At 37.1% G+C, this 11,620-nt stretch overlaps 1 protein-coding gene across 1 annotated transcript; it reads left to right on the top strand.

The window, feature by feature from the left end:
• The first annotated feature begins 1,549 nt into the window (after positions 1-1,549).
• LOC130713169 (inactive poly [ADP-ribose] polymerase RCD1-like) lies at positions 1,550-4,771 on the top strand. Its single transcript, XM_057562960.1, has 6 exons — positions 1,550-2,789; positions 2,871-3,160; positions 3,499-3,614; positions 4,186-4,329; positions 4,410-4,505; positions 4,712-4,771. Exons 1-6 carry the CDS (start codon positions 1,777-1,779, stop codon positions 4,769-4,771), a joined length of 1,719 nt encoding a protein of 572 aa, XP_057418943.1. The 5' UTR covers positions 1,550-1,776.
• Positions 4,772-11,620: the final 6,849 nt, after the last annotated feature.

The following is an 11,620-nucleotide window of genomic DNA, read 5'->3' as shown; positions in this document are numbered from 1 at the left end:
TTGCTCTTCCTATGCATCTTCTTTCTTCTCTGGACGAAGATTCCAGTTGTCTTTCCCAGTTTTGAGAAAGTCTCCCTGATCATATTGTAGGACACATAGTCATCAAGCCCGTCAATGAAGAGAGTACGAGGTTTGGGCCCTTCCGGTGACCGTCCCCTTTTGGCCGCCTTCTTCTCTCTAGGCAAGGAGCACTTCTCCCTGATGACTTAGAATATATTTTTAAAATGATTACTTCGTAAAATCATTAAAGAACTATTTTTAGAATATAATTTCTTCTTAAAATATATTTTTGAATGAATAGTTCTTTAATGTATTCTAAAAATAAATTTTAAAGAACTAATTATATAGTTTTTTAAGCAGTAATTATATTCTAAAAATATATTCTAAGTCATCAAAAAAAAAATATAATTACTTCTTAAGAATATATTTTTAAAAATAGCTCTTTAAAAATTATCATTAACTACTATAGAATTTTTTTGAAATACATTAACTACGATAGACTAGTCTTCTGAAAATGATATATTATTCTAAAAAGAATTTAATAATTTTAAAAACAGTCTATAGTAGTTAATGTATTTCAAAAATAGTCTATAGTAGTTAATGATAATTTGAAAATACAAAAAGTCAAAAATAGTCTGCTAACAATCCTTCAGAAGAAAATAAAGAAGTTGGGGAAACAAAAAAGGGAAAAAATGAAAAGGAGGTTATACTGGAAGGTTAATTAAGTGTACGTAGAGGATTAGCATAACATAACCATAGAGGGGATTAGCATATTCGTCGACGACCCCACCCTCAAGGTTTTTCTGTATAAATATACGACCTTTGCTCCCTTGATTCTACGAACAATTCAAAACAGTTAGGGTGAAGGGTAAGTGGTGAAAGGTTTATCTAGATTTATTCTGCGTGTTCTTTTCAGTGTTTCGAGTTTCAGGTAAAATTCCAAAGCGTTCCCTTGGGTTTTAAATTAAATTATTCCATTCACAGTTTGATCAACTTCTTTTGTTTTGCAAACTTTTGGTGTTGTTTCATTTTTCAATTTTACGTGTTAAGATTTTTTATTTTTTTTTGCATTTCATGGGGGAGCTGATTTTGCAATTTAAAACGATGTTGATACATGAGTGTGGAAATTTTCTGGGGATTGTTCATTTTATTTTTTGAGGTGTAGGTTGGACATTAGTACACTACTACGACTTTTTTAACTACACAAAGTGCTATTTTTTGGAAAACAAAAATCAACTTTTATAGGTATATATCCCATAACTAGTAGCAGAGTTGTTTTTCTGGAAAGGCATGTAGACCGTAGAGTTTGAACTCTAAATGCAGTGCTGGTATGTATAGTATTGAGCATTTGCCTAGAATGAAGTGACACTGTCTTTAAGTTAGATGCTATAGCTAGTACTTTAGCGATTTTCATATTTTTTTTATAAGATTTTCATATGTGATATGTGCAAAGTCTTTAATATTATTTGCTTTGCCACGCAAGGAATGCTTTTATTAATTAACTCCTCATTTTCTATTTTATCAACCTTATACATCAAGAATTTCAAAAAAAAAAACCTTATACATCAATACATCATATTAGTCCAATGTTCTCGAAAGTTTTCAACATCCTAGAACGGCCAAATTATTGATGTCATTGTCTTTGCTATCGATGCCACAATGTCTTTAATTTTTTTTTTTTTGGATATCATATCTTTAAAACTTGCTCGAGGTATATGGTCTTATTTGACCGTTGCATCCGATTTTTAATATTGTGTGTTTATCTAATACGCGGAAATGCAAACTAGAATTGAATTAATTAAGCAAAAGCGAACCTGTCAAAAGAGAGCTTCACGGCCAGTTATATATCAACAACAATCACCTGTGTCACCCACAAGCAAGGTTGTTAAAAAAATGAGATTATGTGACAATGAAAGCAAAAGGACAAATGTTGATCCTCATTCGGCAAAATTCTTTCTTATGTATTACTTGAACTACAAGAATAGTGGAAGAGCTAAACGCGTTATGTTCTACCGTAATGACGAATGGTTTGACTATCCTAGATGTGTTGTTGACTTGGTCAAAAATGATTTTGAAATAAAAAAGCCAGTTGTGGAAATATGGTTAAATGGTCATGATGTTATGCTAGATTTTTTACACATGTGTCTAGTGGACTTTAATACTGGTTTGCAACAACCTTTAGCATGGATTGATGAGGTTGGGCATTGCTTTTTCCCTGAAGTCTGTGTTGCTTCATATGAAGAATCTTCTAATTTATGCAAACAAGAGGGTATGGAATTACCTATTGAAATCAAAATGATTGGGGTTGGTGAATCCAAGTTGAGGAATTGTAGCAGGGAATCAAATGCGTTAGTTAAGGACACTCAAGTAGAAATTGAAAATCAGATGAACATCTTGGACTGTGGAAATCGAGGTGAATCCATTATGCAAAATGAAGTAGGTTTAGTTCCTTACACTAAGTATGTACAAGGAAAATTAAATTTGGATTATGTACATAAGATATTCCTTAATGGAATGAGTAATGTTGGCAATACTCATTTTGAGATAGTGGAAACATACTATTGTTTAGGTGCATCAGTGCAAGCACGGTTGAAGCTATTCCAGGCACAAGTTGAAATAACAAAAATAATCCACAAGGATGCAAATGTTCGATATGCTTGGCTTCCTTTTAATAAAGAAGAATTATCTACAATGATGAAGTATGAACTTGGGCATTGTGCGCCATGTGTAACAAAAAGCACATATGGCGTTGGTGTTCATCTTGCAGCTGTTACATGCCCATATGCCAGGTTAGTTTTCATATGATCAACTTTAAAAAATACTATCTTTTACGTATTAATAATAAGATTATTTTTTCTTCATATTTATAGTGCTCGTTATTGTGATATTGACGAAAATGGTGTTCGACACTTGGCCCTTTGTCGTGTAATAATGGGGAACATGGAAGTTATTCATCCCGCCTCTGGCTCCGACACTGTTCAGTTTCAACCTAGCAGCCTTGAATATGATAATGGAGTTGATAACATTCAATGTCCAAGATACTATGTAGTGTGGAATATGAATAAAAACACTCACATCTATCCAGAATTTGTTGTCAGTTTCGAGGTCTTTGGGGATGCTGAAGGTAATATATATTGTTTCTTTAGTTTTTCTTTTTTGGGTGTGTTTTCTATTGACATATGTTTTCCTAGAAGTTGTACAGTTTGGTATTATATAATTAGTGTTCAATGTGTTGATCAAAGGAAAAACTAATTTATATCTATGATTTCTTGTTTCCATTTGGCAAAAAAGTTTAAGAGATTTTGGTATCAGGAAATAGGGTTTGAATCCATAGATTGTTATCTCATTATAGTTGGTCTCTCTTACATTCAATAGATTGATAAATTCACCCTGGTTCAATATAAAACAACCAACTTGCTAAGCTATATGGTGTTATTCTTTTTGAGAGAAAAAGTTTCTTCTCAATCACTATAGTACATGATACTTTGATAATTACAGGATATTTTCGTGAAGCTGTGGGAGAGAATAATGATTCTAGTGTTAATTCTTCTCAAGCCAATTCAACTAGTCATGGTTCTTGTGTCTTGTTTCAGTCAACCTCTTTAGTGGATAATGTAAGTTATTTGATATGAGTTTTCCATCCTATGTTTTTCCAAGTTTTTTTATGTAAAAGCAATGTTAATACCAAAATTTAAACTTTGTTGTTCTATTCTAAAAATATTAGAAGTGTTTGCCTTAATTTTGGGGAATAACTTATGGGTGGAACATCTAAGAGACATGATCATACAATTTTTTTTTATTTGTGATTGAGTACGTTTAATTCTTTTGATCCTAAAGGAATATAGCTCTTTAAGTTACTTTCAGAAAGGAAAAAAAGCTCTTTAAGTTCGTCATTGTTTTGCTATCTCATTTTGTTTCCTCTAGTGTTTTATGTGTGTGAGGTTGATTGCTTGATGAAAATATTAATGTGTTGATGTACAATTTGTAGGGGCTTTGTGCTTTTTATAATTTTCTTCTTGTTTTAAATCCTATAATGTTTAGCTTTAATGCTTATCTAAAGAGTTTTTTTTTTTTTTAAATGTGGGATACCTTTAGATAACAAATAACAATGGGGTTTTAAATCCTATAATGTTTAGCTTTAATGCTTATCTAAAGAGTTTTTTTTTTAAATGTGGGATACCTTAGATAACAAATAACAATGGGGTTGCTAGCACCTTTGAAATTCCAAAATCACCTTGGCTTCCTTTTCCTATGCTTATTGCTGCTATTAGTGACAAGGTTTCTCCTGATGAAATGAGTCTTATTATGGCACATTATGAGCTATTTAAGGTATGTACACTTAGCTCCCATTCTTACATGTCTGTCTTCATTGATGAGAAGTCTCTAATACATTATGTTGTTTGGTTTAGGCAAAGCAGATTTCTCGTGATAATTTTGTGAAGGAGATGAGGTTGATAGTTGGAGATACTATATTAAGAGCTATAATAACAAGTCTCCAATTCAAGGTATAAAATCCACATTCAATGAATATTTAATATACCTTTGAAATATGTTGCTTGTGTATCTACTGTGGTTATACCTCCCGATGAAATTACCTATTGTTTAAGAATTATGATTATCATTTCTTTAATTAAGACATAAATTGTGAGTTATCATGTACAATCTTCTCTAATGTGATCATGCCTGTTAAAGTTTAACTGATTGCTTGCAGATACCATCAAATGGTGAATTGGAAGGTGTTGAAAATCTTCAACTGAATTTCATTGATTGAAAAGGTGATGAATACATGAGAGATTACAGTATTTATACTATGAGATTTGTTAGCTTGCAGAAGAAGCTAACTCTAACTAACCTTGACAGCTAAGCTTTGACGGCTAAGCATGTAACTAACTCTCTAACAAACCTGCCAGCTAGGCACAACTAACTGAACAGAACACAGTCAGCATTTACCTAAGGACACTTAACAGTAACACTAACATAGCAGTAACTATATTACTCTAATTGGCCCCCTCCAACTCAAGGTGGGGGAGAAAGTGATTTCTCAATCACATTGAGTTTGCCACGAAGAGTTTCAAAACGAAGTGGTGATAGAGCCTTGGTAAACAAATCTGCCAGCTGATCAACAGAAGGAATGTGATGCACAAAAAGAGACTTGTTGAGAACTTTTTCTCTCACAAAGAAGATGTCAAGTTCCATATGTTTAGTGCGAGTGTGAAGAACTGGGTTATGAGTCAAAGCCACTGCACCCATGTTATCACAAAACACCCTAGGAGGAGAAAAAGGAATCTGCAACTCCTGCAAAAGAGACTGAACCCACAACAGTTCAGCAGAGGTATTAGCTAGGCTCCTGTATTCGGCTTCAGTACTCGATCTAGCCACCAGGGTTTGCTTCTTTGAGCTCCAAGAGACAAGGTTGGGACCAAAAAAGACACAAGAGCCTGAGGTGGATCTCCTGTCATCAGGATCTGATCCCCAATCTGCATCACAAAAGGCTACAAGAGGGACTGGAGTGTGCAAACTACAAGGCTTGAGGTGCAGGCCATGAAAGAGAGTACCCTTAAGGTATCTTAGGATCCTTTTAACAGCCTTCCAATGCTCTTCTAGAGGCTGACTTAGAAACTGACAGACCTTGTTAACTGCAAAGCTAATCTCAGGTCTTGTTAAAGTTGCATATTGGAGAGCACCAACTATTGATCTATAGAGAGTTGGGTCAGCAAAGTAATCTGCTCCATATTTGCTGAGTTTTGCTCCACTAACCATGGGAGTAGAGATCCCCTTGGCCTCTCCCATTTCTGCCCTTTCAAGAAGGTCAGTTATATATTTAGTTTGTGTCAAAAGCAAGGACCTGTCCTGAAGATGATGCACTTGAACACCAAGAAAGTAGTCAAGTTGGCCTAATTGCTTCAAGGAAAATTCAGAGTTGAGGTTCTGCACTACTTTCTGAACCAGAGGCAAGGAATTGCCTGTAATGATAATATCATCTACATAGACTAGTATGTAGATGCAGCAAGTTGGAGTGTAGAAAGTGAAGAGAGATGGATCACATCTACTTGGTTTAAAACCATACTTCACAAGGGCTGACTTCAATCTGTCAAACCAAGCTCTTGGGGCCTGTTTAAGGCCATAAAGAGCTTTGTTAAGTCTGCAAACAAGAGATTTGTCTTCATGCTGAAATCCACTTGGTTGCTGCATGTATACCTCCTCTTGAAGAGCTCCATTTAAAAAGGCATTATTCACATCAAGTTGATGAATATGCCACCTCTTAGTAATGGCCAGGGAAAGAATGAGCCTAATAGTTATAGGCTTCACCACAGGGGAAAAGGTTTCTGAATAATCAAACCCCTTGACTTGATGGTAACCTTTGGCCACAAGTCTGGCCTTATACCTATTGATGGTGCCATCTGCATTTTCCTTCACCCTAAAAACCCATTTACAACCAATTGGCTTCCTATCCTTGGGAAGTGAAACCAATGTCCATGTATTGTTAGCAAGCAATGCATCATATTCAGCCTTCATTGCAGCTAACCACTTAGGATCTTTGAGAGCTTGCTTGGTGGTAGCTGGCTCAGCTTGAGTGAGCAGTAAAGTTGGAAATAATCTGGGCATGACTATGCCAGATTTTACTCTTGTCTGCATAGGGTGAGTATTTCCCACTGGCTGAGGAATAGGAGCAGAAGAGGAAGAACCAGTTGAAGCTACTTCAGTGGCAGTAGCTGCTGGTGTAGGTGGAGATTGTTGCTGAACAGAAGCTTCACTCTGAGAAAAATTCCCAGAAGAAGAGGCTGCAACTGAGGCTTGACCTTGAAAAGGCTGCTAGTGCTGAACAGGAACTTGAGGAGCTAAAACAGGAATTTCTGAAGTGATTCCTTGTGCAGATGAATCAGACCCAGCAGAGAAAAACAGGGTAGGATAGGGAAATTTAACTTCATCAAAAATAACATCCCTTGACACAAAAATCCTACCATCACCATCCATGCATTTGTACCCTTGATGAGATGATGAGTAACCAACAAACACACATTCCTTGGACCTGAGTGACAGCTTAGAGTGTGTATAAGGCCTTAAGTGAGGATAACAAGCACAACCAAACACCCTAAGTATCTTGTAATCAGGAAGAGTCTTGAACAACTTGAAATAAGGACTCTCATTGGCCAAAACAGCAGTAGGAAGACGATTAATAAGAAAAACTGCAGCCAGGAATGCATGATCCCAGTATTGAGAAGGCATTTTAGCAAATGCAAGTAATGAAATGCCAGTTTCTATGATATGGCGATGCTTCCTTTCAACACTACCATTTTGATGGTGTGTGTAGGGGCATGTCAATCGATGCACTATGCCAAGCTTATCAAAATGAGATTGTAAATGTTTAAATTCAGTGCCATTATCTGTTTGGACAGCCTTTATTTTCAGATTAAACCTTAACTCTACCATAGCTTGGAACTTAAGAAAAACAGAGGAAGTTTCAGATTTGTGCCTAAGCGGATAAATCCATGTGAAACGAGAGTAAGCATCAACACAAGTTAAAAAATAAGAGTAACCACAAGAAGACTCAATGGAGGAAGGGCCCCATAAGTCAGCAAAAACAAGCTCTAAAGGTGTAGCATAAACAGTAGTAGAAGAGGAATAGGGTAACTTGTGAGACTTTGCTACACAACAAGCTGAACATTTAGAAAATTTTGCTTTATTAGACAATGATATATTACATTTGGACAAAGCAGAATGTAAAGCCTCATGATGAGGATGACCTAGCCTACAATGCCACAAGTCATAGGTAGTAGGATCTACATTATTAACAGAAGACACAAGAGAAAATGAACTAGCACTAGGTACACTTGAAGATGAGCTAGCACTAGGTACATTTGACAAAGGAACTGAAGCAGAAAAGACAGATGGAGCAGCTACTGGTGAAACAGATGTAGATGAAACAGATGAAGCTGGAGAAAGGGTTGGAACATGCATCCCTTCAAAATTGTATAAACCATCAGGACCAATAGTTCCTTTGAGCAAAACCCTAGAAGTTTCCTGACATTTGACAACACAATAGGATGAGTGAAACTCAAAAAAGACATGATTATCACGAGCAAACTTGCTTACACTAACTAAGTTCTTAGTGATGTTAGGAACTAGAAGCAGATTATTCATAGTGAGTGTAGTGTGTTTATGATAAGGAGATGGAAAAGAGGCATGTCCAACAGAAATAATAGGCAAACCTTGTCCATTTCCCATGTAGATATGATCATTACCATTTAGGGAAACACTGTCAGAAACAACTGAGGCATCATTGGTAACATGATGTGTAGCTCCAGAATCTGGAAACCATGAGCTAAGATTTGCTGCAGCAGGAGTGTTAGTACCAGTAGTAGATGAAGTAGGTCCAGTAAGCATAGCCTGTGGAGCTCTAACTGGAGGATTTCCAGGTCTTGATCCACCAAAAAACTGAGAAGAGTTCCACTGTGAACCTCCAGATGGTTGGAAACCAAACTGCTGAGCAAAATTTCCCATGCCTAAACCTTGAGGAAATTGACCAAACATGTTTGGAAAGCCTCCATACTGTGATGTACCAAACTGAGAAGGTACACCAAATTGTGGAACACCACAAAATGGGGAGAATCCAAACTGAGGCATCATCTGAGAATGCATAGGCAGTGGCATACCAAAACCAGTTGGCTGCAAGCCAAACATGCCAGTAGAACCAGTAGAACCAGATGATGAACCACGATGGTAGCAAATACTAGCATCATGCCCATACTTCTTGCAAATCTGGCATTGAACACTTCAATTTCCTCCTCGTCCACCACGAGAGTTGTTACTGCCGTTGCGACCACCGTAACCGCCACGAGAACCGCCATAACTGCCGCGATTATCGTAGGAACGATCATTGTAGGAGTTTTCAGAGGAACCTGAAGCATAGTTAGCCTCAGAGGTCGCCGGCGACGACGTTGATGAAGAAGACGACGACACCGGTGCAGGTTGCGTCGCCGGTGGCGCAGCTTGAGAAAGGAGCGCTGACGGAGGATTCGCATTCAACTGACGCGTGCGAGAACGCCCTAGACGCGCTTCATGCGCGATAACCATAGCTTCAGCTTGCGAGATCGTGCAAGGGAACTCGCGACTGTAGATGATAGTCATGAGATGACTATACTCGTCGGGAAGACCATCAAAAATCGCTTCAAGGTGCTCGCGAAACGATACAGGATCTCCGATCGAGATCAGAGCATTGACGATGGCCTTGATTCGCTTGAGGAACTCAGAAGCAGTCTTCGATCCCTTGGTTATGGATCTCAATTCCGATCGCAGCTGCGTCGATTGTGCAAGCGATTGTGCTTGAAAGAAATCAAGCACAGCTTCCCAGATCTGCCAGGACTGAGTGCAGTTGACAACGGTTGGAAGCACTGATGAAGACAGAGACGAGAGAAGCCAGGTGAACAAAGCAGAATCATGTTGATCCCATACCTGATATGCAGGATTCTCTACTGCATTCACGCGATCCTCCTCACTGAGAAATCGAGGAGGAATATCAGGATGAACAAGAAAATTCTGCAATCGATGAGTTCTAACGATGCCTTCAACGTGCTGCTTCCATGAGAGAAAATTGGAATCATCAAGCTTCAGAACGAGCTTGTGAACCAGAGAAGAAGAGGCCAATTGTGGTTGAAGAACCGCAACTGGAACAGGAACTGAAGTTTCAGGAACTGCAGTTTCTGGTGCATGACCTTCATCAGCCATGGTGATGAAGAAGAAAGAAGAAAAAACGAAAATCTAGAGAGAGAGATCTTCAAGGATCGTACTCAGCTCTTGATACCATGTTGAAAATCTTCAACTGAATTTCATTGATTGAAAAGGTTTTTTTTTTTTTTTTATAGGCATTGATTGAAAAGGTGATGAATACATGAGAGATTACAGTATTTATACTATGAGATTTGTTAGCTTGCAGAAGAAGCTAACTCTAACTAACCTTGACAGCTAAGCATGTAACTAACTCTCTAACAAACCTGCCAGCTAGGCACAACTAACTGAACAGAACACAGTCAGCATTTACCTAATGACACTTAACAGTAACACTAACATAGCAGTAACTATATTACTCTAATAGAAGGTTCAAACCAAAATGATGGTTGAGGGTGACTTTGTATAAGGAGGTGAAGAACTTTGCACGGGGAGTTAACTTCCGTCAACTTCTTGTCATACTGTCAATGTGAAATTTCGATATTGTTTGCTCATACGTAAACTCCTGTTTTTTCACTATCTTGTGTGATTTATTTCTACTTGGAACTACGGCACGCGCGTGCTTCAAGAATTTTGTAGTTTGTTTTGTAACTCATGTGTTAGATGCTCTCTTAACCCTTATATCTCGTTATATTAGGATTTTATATAAAAAGCTCATTAGTAGGATATTCGCTATTGTTTTTTTTTTCTCTTCAAAATGAGCGCACTTCATGTTAAAATTTCATGTTCTATGTTGGTATAAAGGAATATGATTTTGTTTACTTGGAATAAAGTACACAATTCATGAGTTATGTGCAGTAAAATGAAGAGCAGGTAGTTTTTTTACTCAAATTAAATGATTGAACAAAGTTTATGCCAATTTGCTTGGTTCTTTGAAAAAGCCCTGCTTCTGCTCTGGTTAGCACGCTTCAGGCACCAGCTAGGGAACTTGTCATGGTTCTCAAGGCACATGTGAAGAATCTCGAAGAACAGGCGCAATAGATAAGTTTTCAATGTTGTTTTGTTTTGATTTAGTTGAATGTTTTATATCCCTTTTGTTTGTTGCATTTGAGCTGGTTTGTTTATCTTGTTAATGTGTACATTGATGTGTTTAGAATGATGCGAAGTTTAAATTTTTGCTGCTAGCTTAGGGATGGATGCTTTGAAAACTTGTTCGCACTGAATGATGCAATTTCTCTTGTTATAATTAGTTATTCTGTGCATTGAGCATTGTGCTGTTGTTTTCCCCCCTTGTTCATTGAAGTGCTGGTATTTTGTGTAGCCTGCCATAATTTTGTTATTGGTTGATGAAGTGAGGCTTTATGTAGAGGAAACTATTAAGGGGGGTTTATCGCATAAATACTTGTTCATATGCTAATTTGAGAAACTTACTGAAATAAGCTCAAAATATATTATAGGTAGGTATAAAGCGCTTATTCATTAGCTAATTTGAGCTGGTTTTGGGAATTTGATCAAAACAACTTATTTGTAAGATAATAAGCTATTTACATAAGCTCTTCCAAAGACTTGCATTCTTGTGTAAGTATGGACTTTGAAGTTCAATTTGAGGTCGTTCTCATCAAATTGATAGGTTATTGGCAAAGGTACCATGTTATACTGGATATTGTCATTGAGTGTGTTCTGATTTCTCATCAAATGAGTTTGTCCCAGTTGTAGCTACATTTTGTGAGAGAAGGAGTTGAACATAGGAAGTAAACATAAATGTTCAAACTTGGCTAATTTTTTTAGGAAGGTCATTCCATCTTACTGTCTTCCTTCACATTCAAAGTGTTTGCATGCTTTTTGAAGTATGCTTGGTACATAGCAATAGCATGAACAATCCCACTTTCTTGAACATGCTTCATACCTATGAGTCTAAGCAAAATGACATGGATCAAGAACACCCCCACCCTAT

The sequence above is a fragment of the Lotus japonicus genome, chromosome 4 (assembly GCF_012489685.1).
Source record: "Lotus japonicus ecotype B-129 chromosome 4, LjGifu_v1.2".
Taxonomy (NCBI): Eukaryota; Viridiplantae; Streptophyta; class Magnoliopsida; order Fabales; family Fabaceae; genus Lotus; species Lotus japonicus.
Note: the sequence above shows the minus strand (reverse complement) of the source record. Positions and strands in the feature narration are given on the sequence as shown.

Coding starts and splice junctions, on each gene's coding strand:
- LOC130713169 (XM_057562960.1), top strand. CDS start 1,777: ATGCAAACTAGAATTGAATTAATTAAGCAAAAGCGAACCTGTCAAAAG. Junction 3,161..3,498: donor CTTTAGTTTTTCTTTTTTGG/GTGTGTTTTCTA, acceptor TGATAATTACAG/GATATTTTCGTGAAGCTGTG. Junction 4,330..4,409: donor CACATTATGAGCTATTTAAG/GTATGTACACTT, acceptor TGTTTGGTTTAG/GCAAAGCAGATTTCTCGTGA.